This window comes from Anser brachyrhynchus (genome assembly GCF_964034855.1).
Source record: "Anser brachyrhynchus genome assembly, chromosome: 19".
Taxonomy (NCBI): Eukaryota; Metazoa; Chordata; class Aves; order Anseriformes; family Anatidae; genus Anser; species Anser brachyrhynchus.
Window position 1 is genome coordinate 2,108,390 of NC_137712.1, and position 16,910 is coordinate 2,125,299.

The following is a 16,910-nucleotide window of genomic DNA, read 5'->3' on the forward strand; positions in this document are numbered from 1 at the left end:
GTCTGAAATGCTTTCTTCTACGTTGGTGAGTGGTCACAAAACACCAACCTTTTGGAGAGCCCAGGAAGTGTCTAACGATACTTCGTGGCAGTAAGCCTGTATGTTAAATGATACCTGCAGAGACTATCTTCTAGGAATTCAAATTGAATAGATATTTCCTCGGGGGGTTATGTTGCTTTGTTGTGAGAGGAGTAACTGTGTGAGATACTAGATACGTTTTATGTATAGCCCATTTGTGAGCTTGCATGTTTTTTTTTTAACGCCTTTACGAATATTAACAGATAAGATCGTTAGTCATTTAGAATAAGCTATTTTATCCTATCTGATGTGCCTAGAATAAAAAAATGTCTGCTCTGATTTTAGTTTGAAGCATAAGAGTGTTTTTGATTAAGTACAAATACGGCTTTTCTGAATATAAAATTATACAGGAATAGAATCATTGCTGAGCTCTAGCATGTCACCCGAAAGGCTGTTCTTGGGTGAGGTAAGAAGTTACAGCCTCATGCGATTTTCCCTCCTTCACTTGATGAGAAGTGCAAACCACCAAGGTGATCTAGTTCTTCTGTCTGTCTGCCTCCATGTTTTATTTCCAGGATGTAAATCACATGCCGTGATTTCCAGCGTGCAGGCTGCAGCACGTGCTGCTCTGTGTGTGTACTGCTTCGGCCTCGCTGTTCTGCGGAGAACTCATTCTCCGGGGTGGAAGAGTGACCTCTTGGTCTTTTTCCCCATCCCGGTTGCGTGTCAAATGCTGCTGGTTGGTAGGTCAACCCGCAGTCTTTGGGGTATGAATCACAACAGGAAAGAAACTGGGGCACTGCAGCTTTTTGAGTTAAGCTGGAGGATGCTAGGGAAGGAGTATCCCAGTTCTTCTCTTCAATGTTGTGGCTGCTTCCCGCTATGGTTCTGGAGCAAAAAGCCTCAGAAGTAAGGCCGTGGACAGAAATACGGGGATGGAAAGTGGCTAGGGGTTTGAAGGTCTGTAAAGCTCCGGTGCTGGGATCCGAGTGCAGGGCAAGGCTTGGGCAGTAAGAAGCCCGGCATGGCACTAAGCTGCGCTGTGTGGTTGAGGAGGTAGAGCTGCGATTCCGTTTTGGGGAACGTGATGTAACGTCGGGCATAGATCCAGAACTTCGCTTAAGCCAAATCTCTCTCTGGGAAAACTGACATTGCAGATGGTTTCATTTCAGCGTAATGTAATTCTTTTTATTAATTTAGTTAATTCTTCAACTGTAACTGAATGTAGTCTGTTTTATGGAATTCTCTGATTTTGAATGTTGATGTCAAATTCTGACTGCTTCACTAACAGGTGAGTACTTCAAAGTAGCTTCTGGTTTCCAGCATTCAGTTTAGCCAGAAGAGCAGGAATGCCTGCTGGAAGTCAGAAATCAGTTTAACATTTCAGACATGGAGAGTCTAGTAGTGGTTTCTGTCTAGTCTCAAGATGAATAATTCACTATTAATTATTCATGTACTATCTAATTGTGATTTTTTTTAAAGATGCTGCCAAGAAGTTCTCCTTTTAAGATATTTTGGTTTGTATAGGACTCAGTTTTACAGGCATTCTGTTTTGGATGTTTCTGACTGGTTGAGCAGGAAGTACATTGTCACTTTGTTATTTAAGTGCCAACAGCTGGTTTTTAATTTTTTTGTTTTGTTTTTGAAATTGGTCTGTCTCAGTCTTGTATCTGGGCAATAATAGCAAGACATGAAGGGGTCTTCAAAATCACTTCACCAGAGAGCCTTTGTAACACTAGCTGTGAGTGATGTGCTTGGTATTGTGCAGGTGCCAGGGAACAGGAGGCTGTATAAGATCTGGACAGAGAGGAGTTCCACCTTGAGGGCTGTAACTGATGTGCTGATCTGAAGACCACTGAGTGAGCTTGGTAGGATATTTTCATGTCCTCAATAGTGAAGAGTAGCTTGAATCCTAAAAGAAAATTACTTAGGTTCTGCCCCCAAACTATTTTTTTTCTTTTGTTACATCATAATTTGATATCTGCAGTTATTTCTACTAATGTGCGTTCCTTTCTGAGGTTGCCTGGTGTGGTTCTCCAGAACAGTGTTTTCTTTCTTCCAGTGATTGTGCACTTACTTACACCGTGCTTCCCTGTTCCTTTTTAGCCTTCCTGTTAGGGTTGTGATGTTTTCCCCTTAGACCGTCCTTTTTCTTCAACTTCTCCACAAGCTAAAAATGTGAGGTATGCTCTGCACAGCCCTGTTTCCTTTCACCTTAATTAATCTAATGAACTGATTGGTTGGTTTTAATTCTTCAACTTGGATTTCTTTACTGGAGTGATTTATTTTGGCTGGTTTTTTTCCCTCTTTTTTTGCTCTACCTGGAGGAATCCGTGTGTTCACCTGTTCACAGTTATGCATACTTGTTTGCATCATTGCAATTGAAGGTCCCCAGGTTCCGTCCCCATCTCTGTCCTCGGTACAGCCAAATCCTCTCTAGGAGCTCTTCCAGTAGCTTCCTCCCCCGTCTTGTCTGAACGCTGCTGTCCTTGCACTGTGAGCTCTAGCGCCGGGAAGGTGGCTTGGGTGGTTCCTCTGTTCTGGTGCTATCACTTCACGTCTGTTTACCAAGTGTGTGCCTGCCTGGCTGCTCCTGAGAACTTCGGAGCGCAGGAGCCTTTTCTCAAACTGGCACGAGAACTGAGCAAGCAGGAGTAATGCTAGACTCCGTGTGTGTTGCGTGCAGTGTACGGGTTTGCCATGGGAAGTACCTCTCCAGCTCTTAGCTGTAGTGTTGCTTTGTAATTATTTATTTGGCTGGAAAATTCCAGCCTTCTGAAGGCTAAACCAGATGCAGCTTTGCCAGGAATTGTATTACTTGGAAAATAATAAAACTCATCTGGCTGTACAGTCTGCAGGTGAAGCTGGAAGCTGAGCGTGTTGGTGGAAGCAATCTGAGTCTTATTAGCAATGGTTCCTAGTGCTCCGATTGCGTTCCTTCATGGGCTGCTTATATGGCGGTGAGTGGCAAGGGTTTCTCTTCGGTGGTGAAGAAAGAAGAAAGCAATGCTGTGCAGCATGCAGGGCGTCGGGATTTAAAATAGCAAACATCTGCACACGTAGAAGGCTGCTCATACTCTGCAGATTTTTCTGCCCCACACTCCACTTAGTCCCTGTGAATTGTGGTTTTTATCTGTATCTCTTGGTTTGTTGATAATTTTAACAGGAGGGAAAACTATTTTGCTATTTCTCTGTCTGTTATTTTGACACTAATCAACTTTGCAGATCTTGTTTTGTTTGGTGTCTGGGTACATCACAAAAAGAGTTGCTGAAAGAGTTCAATTATAATATCAGCATCTCTGCCAAATGTATTGAGCCGTTCTGAAAAGCGACTTGTCTTTTCTGACCCAGATACACAGTTTCCAACTGTGGGAGATGCTGCCAGAAAGACTCTTGGCAGAATGCCAGCAAAAAAATTTACTGCAGAAAAACACAGCATATTTTCAGCAGCACCATGTGCAGTGTGACAAAAACCTACCTGTCTGCTGAACGCAAAGCAGAAGTTAAAATCAACCTGCAATTTCAAGTTGCAAGCCTCTTATTCCGATTTGAAAAAGTAACAAAAAAGATAGCTTGCACCTTTTCTCGCCTGTTCTGTATAAATCCCAGTTCTGATCCATTGCCTTGTGTGGTGCGCCCCAGTCTGTGCTGGATGCCCACCCGTTCGTTATGAGCACCCTGCGCTGCCCTTGCTGCGCTGCTGACACACATGTGGAGCGATCTCGGGGTGGCGTGGGCTGTAAGCTGTAGTTTCCAGGAGTAGCCATCGGTAAGAGGGTAGGCTGGGGGGTGGTTTTGCTTCAGCTGACTGCTACCTCACTCCGGGCCTTCTGAATTTCCGGGCTCGGGATTTACCAGTCAGCCCTTACAGAGGACAGGTACCTGCTTCTGCTTTTCACTTGCCTGCACTCGAAGGTAGGTGAGCACGTTCGGTACTCCTGGATGTTTAAACGCCTCCTCCCGGGAGCACAAGTGCCAGATGCAGGAATGTGCCCTATGCAAAGGCCTCCTCTGAAATTCTTTTCCTTGTTTGTCTTGTGCCAACGCATAAACTTCCTCTGTGCGGGATGGGATGTTTAATGGAAACACTGAGAGACTGTCATGGTGTTTTAGTAACGTTTCTAACGTGTCAGATCCCCAGTGGCTTAAAACCACCCTGCAGACTCTGCTCGGCTCCTCCAGATCAGGAGACAGAGAGTGTTTACTCTGTTTTGTGCTTTAGGTCAACGTGGTCTACAGGTAAAGTGACTTTCTCGAGATCACCAAGTTCTCAGTAGTGCTAGGAGCTTTGTCTAGAAGTTTTTTGCAAGTGTAGGTGGCAGCCCTCGCATCGGACAACCGTGCGTTACTCTATTGTGCCGTTAGTCTGGGCCTCAGCTGCTGCTCCCTGAGGATGCGGGGACATGTATCCTGCTGTAACTTGCAAGTAAAATGGGGCTGTTGGATTTATGGGATTGCTGCTCACTCCACGTAATGCTTTCTGATGTGTTCAGTGCTGAGCCGTGTTCTGCTGCCTTGGTCCATATGGTTGGAGCAGATTTGATTTTTAGTTTTCCTTATTTTAATTCTGCGTGTTGTCAAACGTACTTTGTTCTGTAAGTTGCGTCTGCGTTTTTGTAGTAAACTTCCTGTTTAGACCTTTATTTAAAAAAATCCCTGAAGTCTGGACCAAATTAGGTTTTCATTCCTTTGTGTGTTTCTGTGAAATATTCTTAGGATGTCAGTGACTTGCAAGTCATTAATGTGACTTTCATGTATGTCAGCTTCATCTCAGCTTTCGGGAATTTTTTTAGTTGAGTTGTTATAATGACGGGCAGCAGTGGAGATGTAAGTCCCTTTTTATTTCAGCTGTGTGTGCCCAGACCTCAGCCATTCACTGCTGAGAAAAAGGGTAGGTAGAATGGAGGTCATAAAGGTCTTCATCCAACTCTGTTGCTTGTCACTGAAACTTGAACCTCTCTTAAAGACAAGACCGCCACGGCCCATTTAAGGCGGAGTATTGGGAGATGGTGGTAGTTTTGCTTCGTCTTTCTAGTAGAAGATTAATCCCCATCACAGCTGTGAAACATTCCTTTTCAGCCTGTTTCAGATTTTCAAAGAAAACCAAAAAGCTCTTGATGTATGCGGAATTGCGCTCTGAGGTATGGCAGTTTTCAGAGCTTGTGACAGAGCCTGTAGACTTGCCCTCTAGACAACAGGCTGCTCAGCAACGTACTGAAGCACCAGAATTTGCTCAGCCAGCTATCCTTGTCCATCTGCTTTCAATACACTGCACAAGCTGATAAGCAACAGCTTGCAGTAGTCTTAGGAGGGAGTCCAGGCTGGGGTGTTGCTTGGAGTCTAGAGACGTCGTGCTGGGCATATGCTAAAGTCAGCAACACATTCCAGTGCCCTTCTCTCTGCCTGGCATTGCCAAGTTACAGTTACTAGAGAAGACAGCAAACTGAAAATGTGAAATGTAGGAGTCGCAGGGAAGAACGGGTATGTGAAGGTGGTTCTCTCTTCAAACTAAATCCCACCTAATTTGAAATAGATGATCTGGAAACACGTCTGGTAAAAGTCTCTCTAGCTTGCCATCTGCTGACTCAAAAAAATATTATTCATTATTACTACTACTATTATAGAAAAGCTAAGCAAGAAGACCTCACAGAGTCTGGTCAGTTCTAGAGATGGTGCAAAGCTAGTGCGTTTGGAAGTGCCCATGACTAGCTCATAGCCCGAATAGTGCCAAAGCAGTAATCCTGCCTTGTTTGTGCTCCCAGCTGACCTTGCTTGGCTTTCAGGGTCTCTTAAGGTAGGAATCCGGTCCCATTAAAGAACATCTTTCTTGATTGCTTCTAGGAAGCGATTTGGTTGAGTGTTAACATAACTTGGTAGGATGTATAGCCTTTGTGAGAAGAAATTAGATCCTTCAGGGTTTTTATTAGCTTGCTTTTCCCAAGCATTTTTAGTATGAGTGCATGTAACTCTCTTGGGGTTTCTTCCCTGGCAGTCTTTAGCTGCTGAAGCAGACAGGCCTCGGCATAGTGTTCTTGTCTGGCTTTTTTTTTTTTTAACTCAAATTTGTATCCTAAACCCTGTGGTATAATATACAAATAAATAATTATTAGGCACTTACTATCAAAGCTATTGGTCCTGTAAACCCACTGCATTTCTTCTTGATGGAGAAAATAGTAAAAAAAGCATTTGTGGTTGCCTTTGCCTTTCCCTTGGAATGCTTAAGTCTCTATCAGATACAGTATTTTAATTATTTCCTGTTACACCCCTGAGGTTTAAACATCTACTCAACTTCCGAGTCATCTCACCTATCCCTGTGTTGTTGCCAAACTTGCCTTTGATCTCTAACTAGAGAAGCAGGACTGACATATAGGAGAAAAGTAGAATATTTGAGTATGTGTGTGTCAGTCTGCAGAAATTTACTGACAGGTCTTCCAGTTACTTCAAGATGTTGCTGAAAAGCTGATGCAACAATATGTGCAATGAAAGGAAAACAGGAGTTTTCTGCAAGGACTTGCATGTTGTGCTGTGCAGTGAGCTTAGCCTTTCCTCTCTTTCACACCAACTGCTCGGTCATTCTACTTTAGTACAAGAGGGCTGCTCTTACAGGATCTTTTAGCTGTTGTGTGCTGCAAAAAGATGTACAAGGGCAGAAAAAGCAGTGTGAATGATTTCAGCTGAACGTTGTCACAATTGGTATGCCTTCAGTTTGTTGTAATGCACTTAGTCTTTTTTAATAACAGCATACAGTTATTGCTACCTGGAGTCTTAGTTCATGTCGTACAGCATCTGACGCACTCAGGATCAAAGGCTGCACTGGGAATTTCAGCTGATAATTACTTTTTGATAATTAAATATAGTATAAAAATAGAAGTCTTTTCAAGTTGCTTTCATACAGAACATATTTGAGACTTTGGATTTCCAGTCTTCCTCATATCAGAAACTGGGATTGCCAGGTAGCTGAGACACCGTGCTGAGAGGAGCTCTAAGTGGCATGGGACAGTGGTCACATACGTGTGGGCACCTCAGAGAAAGTTGCTTTCTGTAACGTCTGCTATTGTTCTGAGATAAACAGTTCAGCGAGTCCTTCCCCACCATGAATCCAGCTCGCTTTATTCAGCGGTTTGATATCATGTTCTGCATTGAGCACTTACTGGAATTACCATGTTGTTTCTTCTGGTTTCAAGTTGTTTTTTTTGTGTGTGTTTGTGTTTTGTGTGTTGGGTTTTTTTCCAGGTGAATTACAGAAAGTGACTCTCGGAGCATCTTGGCTTTATGAACTCTTGAGCTGTCAAGGGACTAAGAGGCTTATGAAGAGGTTCTGTCAGGCAAAACAGCGCTTAGCAAAGACACCAAGGAGGAGGGAAAAGGAGAAAGGAAGAGAAAAGCTGAAACACTAACAAACCATGGTAGGTATCTGTCATCTTTATAGGGCTGCATTAGTAATATTCTCTGCTGACAGTCTTGCATGGGGCCTGGTAAAACAAGAGTGAAGGGATATTCTGACCTTGCACTAAATTAGAGATGGTACTGCATGCTTTGAGCAAAGCAAATGAGGTTTGATATTTTGTCAGCCTTTTTAAACCAGAGAGTTGTCTTGTGAGCCTGCATTACATGAATTATTAAATATGAATGAAGGGGATGCTCATAAGGTTTTCTAATAAAACCAGCGTTGGCAAGCTGTAGCAGACAGCACGAATGACCTTGAACTTGCAGACTGCGTAACTGAATGCTGCTCTTCCTCATCCACCCTCCCTCACAAAAGCGAGTGTTGATTATTCATATTTGTGTGTGTGTGCATGAAAAGCTGATTGCAAGTAGTTTTGTGCACGCTTTGTTAATAGTGTAGATGAGACGTGTAAACAGTACACACCAAGTGTATCTGACTGAGTGAGGGGTCGTTCCTGTCTACCCGGTATTAATTGCAAATTGGGATTGTCTGAGATGGTGGATTGTGATCAAGGATTGTGATGATAAGGTTCTAAAGTCATGTTCACAAAAGGGCAGCGGTACTGCTGAAAAACAAAATGACAGTAAATGCAATAAACTTTAAATACAGCTCTCTAACATTTGTGTAGCTGACTGTGGATGATAGCTAGGACATGTGTTTATATTTAAAAGCAAAACAAAAACAGCAATGTAGAAGACCCGAGACAGGATTTTACCTGTTACAGAGCACAGAGAGGAAGAACATGTGACACAGCAGAGTTGTCGATACATTGTGTTTTAAAAAGTCTTGTTTTGCTATTATTTTTGGCTTAAATTGTAATGAAGAATTGATCTTGCCAGTCGCTGTCTATTAGAAAAGAACACAAATGTCTTCTAATCTGAGTTACTCATTTGTTGCTCTCTGACTGTTTTTCTGATGGATATTTCATGAGATAAGAGATGTGGGGGGAGGGGGGGTGAATTAGGAACTCCAGCTTGTCAGTTTTCACTGCTGAAGTGAAATGCAGCTTCTTTGTGTACCCAGGCTGCAGATAGGCCTCAGGAGGGGCCTCCTGGCAACATTTTGCAACCTGTGAAAGTACTGGGGATGACACCAGACCCTTGCCAGATGAGGTTTTACTATCTGAATTGTCTGTTTGGGTAGGAGCACAGAAGTTAGGGAGCAAATTGTGACATAGGCCTTTGAGGGACCCATGGATGTGATGAGCTGGGAAGCCTTGACCAGTTCCTTAACAAGGATTCAACCCAGAGGCCTTTCAGATCCTTCACAGGCCCCAAGAGTGTGTGCTGTTACAGGGTATGTGCTGTTAAACTCATGAAGTGGAGGTAAAACTGAAAGCTTTTTGAGGTATTTAATGTGTACGAGGAAGAGGGCTTTTAGCTCACGATTGCAAATTCTGGGAGCCTTTCAGCATTGACTGGCATGTGCCTGTAGAGAATATTTAAAGATGGTCTTGCTGGAGGTCTGTGCTGGGAGAGCAGCTGGTCCAAGTCACTGTTTACATCAGATAAGTCTCACTTGGATAAGTGTGTGGCAAACCATAACGTCCTGGCACAAGTCACCCCATCAGTTCTGTTTACCTCTCTCAGCACTGTCACTCAGGTACTGCAGTCTCACTATAAACTCTTTAATTAGCAGTCTAATCCCCTTCTGTTCTTTCAAATTTTTAATAAATTATTTTTACATCATTTCTTACCAGTTTCTCTCTGTCCTGATTTTCATTCATGCCTTTGTAAATCCCAGTGCAGTTTGCTAAGCCTCTCTCAGTACTAGGTAGTGCCTGTGACTTCATGTGCAGCAGCAACAAAACCATATGGGAATGGCTATTTCATTGCCTTGTTCCAAAGGGGTTGCCATTGTCTCTGGCATAAACTGAGGAGAGATAGCTGCATTCAGCCTATTCGGAACATGCGAAGTTGTATTTGGAGAGCATCGATGCCTTCTGTAAAGAGGAGTCTTCTCCATGTTCTCCTTGTCTGCCCTCCTCTACACAAGCATTGCCCCATCTGCTTTCACCCTGGGCTACTTAAGTTCTGAATTTCCCTACTTTGAAATGTGATTACCTTTTGGAATCAAGGCCCTGGCTTTTCTCTTTGCTTTGAGCTATCAAGCCACTGAAGCTTGAGACAAGTCAGCAAAGATCACTGAAGTTCAGGATCTTCTGAGCTCCTGCAAGTATTCCTGGGCAGGGTGTTTCTCCCGGTTTGTTACTCAGCCTGTATCTCCAGGATAATGAAGATCTTGCTTTGAGCAAGATCAGGGCCTATGTCTTTTCTCACTGGCTTTGAAAACCTAATCTAAATTAACAAGCTAGTAATCCCTAGGATGAGGGAAGTCAGAGACACTTGAAAGCGAAGGGAGTGCCCAGGACCCTAGACTGGCTGTTGCAAAGCTGGGAATGAAATTCAGGTTTTTCTGGTCCCCCGCTTCAGCACCCTAGCCTTATGCACAGCTAGCCTATGCCCTCTTCTTCAAAGAGAAGGGGGATAGGCAGGAGAGGAATGTACTTCTGAAGCACAATTCATTTCATCCTAGAGTGGGGTAAACATGAACTGTGCTCCAGATGTGCCTGGTGGAGTAGCCAACAAAGTGATTCTAGAAGAGTTGCTTTTAGGCATCTAATCTAGGTGCCATGAAACCTACCGAAGGCCTTATATGTTTCCCCAGTTTAATGCTGATTTCACATTAGTGTTTGGTCACTCTCTCTCTCTCTGATAAGAGATCACTCCTGCAAGATTATAATCCATGGTCATCAAAAAACACTTGCCTGCATCTGTCAGAGAGGATTCCCATTCAGGCGATGTCCTTCTGTTGATAACCCAGTAACTTTGTTCTTTCCCCCCCCCTTTCCCACTTTGTAACAGAGATCTATCCGATCTTTTGCTAACGATGACCGCCATGTTATGGTGAAACATTCAACCATTTATCCATCTCCAGAAGAACTTGAAGCTGTCCAGAACATGGTATCAACAGTAGAATGTGCCCTTAAACATGTCTCTGACTGGTTGGATGAAAAGAACAAGTCTGCAAAATGTGAGGGTGACGTGGAAGCAAAGGAGGAAGCTGCAGAAAGCAATGCCAAGTGAGTGAGTTGAACCTCATAATGTGTTACTGTACGGCTTTGAATGGGTTCCTTTCCTTCTAAATAAGCGTTGTAGTGTTCCTTGATTCTGTTGCATACGAGTATTCATAGAAGGAAGTGGATATATTTGCACTTTTGAGGTGGGAGCACACAGGATGAGTGCAGGGAATAGTAATAAGTCCAATGTAGGCAGCAATTGCTTTCTATTTCATTATTTATTTTAATGTGATACGGTCCAGTTGCATTTTAGCAGACAAACTTCTCAGCAATTATAAGTGAATATATGTCCCTGTAACACACGAATGCAAATCCACAGCCATGTAGCTTAGGGACTCCTTCAGTTTAAGAAATAAAAGATTTTTTTTGGTAAGCTCTCATTGTTTATCCGGCAAACTAACTTTTCTAAGGATCCATTATCTTCTGTTATGTAGTGCTCTCCTGAGTGAAACATCTGTTTGCTCTATTTCTGAGTCAACTCCCCGAGCCGGTGCCTAGTTTTGTTGTTGTAGCATAACTCTGGTAGTTGAGGAAGAAGCTGGAACAAATGGCTCCTTATTTTAGGTTTCTTGATGTATGACTTCTTAACTTGGGTGCTTCCAGTTCTTCAACACTTCCTGGCTAATCTGTCATGTGCTCTGCAGCTCCTGTCAGTGTTCTCTCAGGTTTGTGGATGAGGAAGTGAAGCGCTAGGCAGCTACTTGCACAAGCTGGAGAATTGGCCCACGTGAACCCAATGAGGTTCAGCAAGTCCAAGTGCAGAGTGCTGCACTTGGGCCGGGGCAGTCCCAGACATGGGACTAGATCATCTAGGTGATCTTTAAGGTCCCTTCCAACCCAAGGTGTTCTTCGGCTCTCTGATTCTGTGAGACTAACAGCAAAGTTGTCATGACCTGAAAAATTTGATGTCCAGTTCTCTTCCTGTTAGACAATTCTTCTCCACTGAACTTACTCTGGTTACCCCTGTAACGTAACCTGCAGCAAAGGTGTAGTCAAGGACTCTTCCAATTTCCTTTCCTATGGTGTGTGCAGTATTAAGAATGTCTGCTGCTGCATGGGCTTTGCCCACTTACATTGTGTTCTTAAACTGATAAATAAAGTGTATTCTTTATTCATTTGTATTAGTTATCTGACACCTTTTATGGTAGTGAAAATTTTATCGAGGCCTTTTTAAAATATGTATTATGTACCAGGACACCAAAAATTAAGTTGTTCACATTTGGGGGCAGGAGGAGGTATAGCCTACGCTAGCAGTAGGAAATAGAAATGCAGATGCTCTATGCTGGGTGCTTCTGGAGTAGGATACAATTCAGTGCAGATAATGGAGGAAGAGCCAACTGAATCAGTTGTATCTGTATCAGTTCGCAAATTGAAAATACAGTTTACTGGCTTAAAGTGAAAGATGCTGATCACTGCTGTATTTATCAGTTATTTCTAAATTCATAATGATGTATGTCTGAAAATTCATAAGTGAAATATTGCTTCCTGTTTTATAACATTGGGGTTCCTACTTCTTGCCAGGCCTCAGATTTTCAGAGTAGCATTCAGGAAATGCAATATAAAGCTCTGGTACACCTCACTACGTGAACGTACTTCAGTTTGGAAACAAGAAACGTGCTACTGCATTAACTGGGGAAAATTCTAGAGGGGTGGCAGAAGCAGAAAGTGTCCATGACTTGGTATTTTGCTGTTCTGAACAGCATTGTGGATTCTACAGAAAATTCTTCAAGTATTGTAGCATTTTTCCACAGGTTTCTTTCTTAATGTTCAGGCTTGTCTTTGATTATCTCTAGTACAAAGTTATGGGCTTGGGAACCATTGAAAGAAAGTGCTTGCTCTGCATGAAGCTTAAATGGAGCACCACCTACTCAGGATACACTGATCTACATAAGAAACGGTCAGCAGCATGAAGACCATCATACGATAGCCTTCAAAAAGTAAATGTACAAACGGTCCCTCATTTTGATTCTGTGGCTTTCTGTTTCCCCTAATAAATATTTAACAGACACACTCATGAACACTGGCATTTTTGTGTTAGGCCGAGCTGTGTTATATCACTTTTTTGGTGTGAAATCTATTCAAATAGAAATAGCAAAACACTTAAATTCATGAATATTTTTACATAAATTAACGTATAAATTGGTTTAAGACAGGGATTGTATTGCCACTGGAGAATAATTGCAGTAGACCAATAGGCTGTTTCTCCACAGATGGACAGTTAGGTTCTGTCATCTTCTTGAGAAAGGTTCGGTGTCCTGCTGAAGAACAGTCTCTCTTGCCATGCAGTGTACTGGATGTTTTGTGGGTGATTTCCTAGCATTACTGGCAGCATTTCTACATGTCTTCTGGTGAGGATAACATAAGCACAGAATGGATTCTTCAAAAAAAAAAAAAGTTCAAAAAAAATTGAGGACCTGCATTAAGTGCTTTTGAGACAACTGGTTAGCCTTGCCTTCACACCTGTGTGTGCAGGATGTTTTGTGCTTGGGCTCTGTTACAAATCTAGAGTAACTATCCATGTAGTATAAGATTAATAAAATAGTTTGTGTATTTATGCATTTGCTTTGGGACAGATTGTTTTACTAATCTCTTTACAAGCTAAGAGGGGCTAAAATAGTACGTTTCCCCACAATGTAAAACATCTTTATGGCAGTTAGAAACTATATCTGAAGGAATTCTACATTTTCACACTTATTTGCATCCAGGTACTGGTAAAGAAGCGGAGTTCCACGCTGGAAGTTGAGAGGCTGTTTGGTTTTGTAACAGTATTTGCTTGTTTGCTTCTGGCTGTTCCAAGAAGAGTGGGATTACCACTTGGTTTTCCAAGTCCTTTTTTTTTTTTTTTCCCCCCTCTGTTGTGTAAGCATCCATTGCTGCATTTCTATTTAAAATGCATAGGCAAAGTTAGAAAAATGTTTAGATGAAGATACTTCTGAATGAAGCTTAGGATTTCTTAGGATCGATTTGATGATCATTGATCACAATGGGATTGTTTTGTTTGGTTTTGGTTTTGTTTTTATCCAGTCGATCCTTTTGGATGGTAAGAATGACAGGAACAGGGGTACTGTCTTTCTGGCAGTAGTGGTTTACCGCTTTCACTGATTACATACTTTCTGTGGTTTTTATAACAGGAATGTGCCACTAGTTGGTGCCACAGTGTTTAAGATGCATCATATGGCAATACCTGGTTTTGAACTGTCAAAGGTGCTTTTCTTGCATTTTTTCCTTGCTGTTTTTATGCAAGTTTTATGGTTGTTTTTTTTTTAGCCTACTGAATTGTTTTTTGTTGCATTTTTCTTCTTGATACTCAGAACTAAAATGTTCTTATGTTGCTTTGAAAGTTGTTTGCTGTGATCTGTAAATGTTCCCCTGAACGTTAGTGGGGAGTAGAACCGAGTGTTCAGACGTCTATTCCTGTAGGTTTTGGTGGTGAGACTTGTTGAAGGAATTGGGCCTGGAAGTCTTTCTAGAATTAGAAGCTTTCTTGAAACATCAGTTTGTACTATGTGCTAAAACTTCAGAAGTTGGTTTTACAGTTTTTAAGATAAAAGTTTGAGTTTATGGATCAACTGAAAGAAGCGTTGAAATGGTATGTGGCCATGTTCGAAGTTGAAGCATTGCTAAAAGACAACTCAGATCACTTTTGCTAACAGGAAGACTTTGTTGGTTTAATTATTGTACTCTTCTGGTAGATCTGCAGATAGTTAATTTTGGTGGTTTTTTGTGTGCTTTGTGTCTTAAGCTAGGCAACTTCTGCATTCATGTGAATTGCAAATCAGTGTTTCAGTTTTGTTCTTTTTTTCCATAGGAGCTACTTGTATAAAAGCATTGTATGCTTTTCATTTTCTGATCAGCGGTATGCCACTTTAGCACTGTAATCAGTCCAATCCATTCATCTCTTCACTGTGATAGCATAATGCAAGTATTTTGAATGTGTGAAAATACCATTTTAATTACTCAGAGTTATTTCGTTTCCAGGGATCAAAGTGGTCGGACCTTGTGTGGTGTTATGAGAATTGGCTTGGTTGCAAAGGGCTTGCTGATAAAAGATGATATGGATTTGGAGCTGGTTCTCATGTGCAAAGAAAAACCCACAAAGACCTTGTTATGTATAGTCAAAGACAATCTCCCAGTTCAAATTCAGGTGAGTTAACTTAGGGTGGTCCTGTAATAATAACTGACAGCACTGCAACGTGTATTTGGGTAAAGGCTGGAATTTCTTCCAGCAAAAGAGGCAAATGATATAGATTAAAGAATATCCTTTTAATCTAGGACATCTAAGGTGTGTAACGTCTTTAATGTGGTGTTATGAAGTAGCTATTCACAAAACTTAACATCTTACTCCTGATGCTGCCTAATCCCAATTTGTGATGTCCATTTTCCTGTGCTGGCAGCTAACCTTTCTATTTGGTAACTAACCAAGCTGATTTTGTTCTCTGCTCCAATCCACTAATGTGAGCTAAATCGCAGTCCCAGAAATCTTCCCTGCTCAAGCATGTGAGTTGGTCTACGTTGTTGTCCCCTGTCCCCCTGCCTGAACTTTAAGTTCTACATTGCAGCAGCTTTGCTTTGCTTTGCTTAGGCTTTTCCAAAGTAAGTGCCTCTCTACTTCTGAAGTGAGAACAAGACAATTTAGGTGATCACTCATTTTAGCTTATGTTAATCATGAGTTCATAATTCTTTTTTATCTACAGCTATTTCATTCTAAAGTTGGCATCCAATAGGCATCACTTACAGCTAATGTTGGTCTCTGCAAAGCAGCCAGGTTTAATACCTTTTTGACAGAGTTCTGAGCTTGAGTAGTAAGTCCAGCTTCCAGATTGAGACGTGCCCTGTTCATGAGAAACCGTGCCCCAAAATACTCCACTGCAGGTGCCTCTCTGCAAAACAGGTCCAAAGGGGATTGGTTTCTCTCCTGATCTGCTTTTCTGCCTCGTGTTTATGTCCACACAGACAACGTGATCTGCCATTCTTGACAGTTGTTTGTTTTCACTGTTCATTTGTTCACACAAAGGGCTTGTTTTAATGAGATAATACCGTGCCTGCAGATGTAGCCCTATCCATAGCTGAAAATGATAGGAATATATCGAATAGTAGAGAGTAAACTTTACTGTTTATATTGAGGTGTGAGTTGAGAAGGGTTGAAAATGGTAAGAAAAGTTGAAATATGTGCGTTTTTTTTTAAAAAAAAAAAAAGGGCAAGAACAGTAGAACAGCCATATCTAAAAGACATACAGACTGCAATAAACTCTGGGGACAGCAGGTAAGGTCTTATGGGGAAGCAAGCTGACGGAAAGGATTACAGAACAGTTGGGGTAAGAGGAATCTAGTGAAACAAGCTACAACTATTATGGCAATAAGGAGAGGTTCTGCAAACACATTAGAGAGATGAGGAAGGTGTAGGTTCATTAGCGGGCAAAACCAGCACATGATGTACAGAGACATTAACAACTTCTGCTTTATTTTTCTTTGAAAGCTAACTGAGCATGCTTAAAGAATTTCATCCCAAAAATAAAGGAGTTGGAGTGCAGGTCACGACAAGAAAAATAGTAGTTAGAACAGTTAAATACGTTAAAGTTAAGTACGTTCTAACATCGTAATCTTGCTTAAACATACAAATACAGGGAGCTGACTTTAGGATTCATCTTTGGTTATCTCTGTACTTTTGAAGGTTGAGAGACGACCCAAAGGGCACTGAAATACCTTTCAGACACAGATCAGTTGAGAGAATTCTGATGCAAGCTAGCGAAACACATTACTAGGCAACTTACGTTACTATCTACAAAAGAAATCTAAGCAAGAAATAAAATGTTTGAGAGCAAATCAATTTTAAAAATGCACTTACTGACTTCTTGTCAAGAGAGGAAGGTTAGGTTTTCCAGGCATTCTCAGGAATCTCTTCTGGGGCTGGTATTAATGAGGTGGGTGACAGTGAAGTCTTGCATTCAGTTTCAAGTGCTGTGTGGAAAGGGAGCGAGAAAGATGGATGGTCAAGTTGAAGAAAATCTAAAGAGAAGACTGAGAATGAGCACCTAGAAAAACACTGAAGAAAGATTAAAACGATCGTGTTTGGAATGCAGGTGTAAGTTTCAAAAATACATTAATGGCTAATTATAAAGGGACAGGGAGTCAGTACCATGCATGGCTACTAAAGGTAATTTAAAGAGTAATTAAAAAAGTAATTGGAAGTATAGCAAGGGGCAGTTATGTTGCAAAATAGGCCGTCTATATATGCGGGCAGATAAGAATCAGAATACACTGTTTGGCAAAGTGGTGAAATCCTTTTTGCTGGGGCATCGAAGACTGGCTTAGACGTGGTAAGAAATGGGCTAGGTGAGCCACCGCGGCTCTTGCACTGCAGTCTGC

At 41.8% G+C, this 16,910-nt stretch overlaps 2 protein-coding genes across 42 annotated transcripts in view; one reads left to right on the forward strand and one right to left on the reverse strand.

Annotated features, from left to right (window-relative positions):
• CRB2 (crumbs cell polarity complex component 2) overlaps positions 1–16,910 on the reverse strand; it is a 147,323-nt gene that overhangs the window by 85,004 nt on the left and 45,409 nt on the right. For all 8 annotated transcript variants that reach the window (XR_013940917.1, XM_080561907.1, XM_080561903.1 and 5 more), the window contains 2 exons: positions 16,390–16,502; positions 15,319–15,424 (listed from right to left, as the gene is read on the reverse strand). Coding sequence is in view for 7 of the 8 variants with exons in the window: in XM_080561907.1 (XP_080418033.1) it covers positions 15,319–15,424; positions 16,390–16,430 (147 nt within the window). In the remaining variant the exon portion in view is untranslated. The remainder of the gene's footprint in view (positions 1–15,318; positions 15,425–16,389; positions 16,503–16,910) is intronic.
• Positions 1–16,910, forward strand: part of STRBP (spermatid perinuclear RNA binding protein) — a 66,640-nt gene that overhangs the window by 17,428 nt on the left and 32,302 nt on the right. For 32 of the 34 annotated variants that reach the window (XR_013940919.1, XR_013940920.1, XR_013940921.1 and 29 more), the window contains exons 2-4: positions 7,252–7,424; positions 10,330–10,547; positions 14,523–14,688. Coding sequence is in view for 18 of the 34 variants with exons in the window: in XM_080561958.1 (XP_080418084.1) it covers positions 7,422–7,424; positions 10,330–10,547; positions 14,523–14,688 (387 nt within the window). In the remaining 16 variants the exon portion in view is untranslated. The remainder of the gene's footprint in view (positions 1–7,251; positions 7,425–10,329; positions 10,548–14,522; positions 14,689–16,910) is intronic. The other 2 variants (XM_080561971.1, XM_080561973.1) reach the window with 2 other exon arrangements.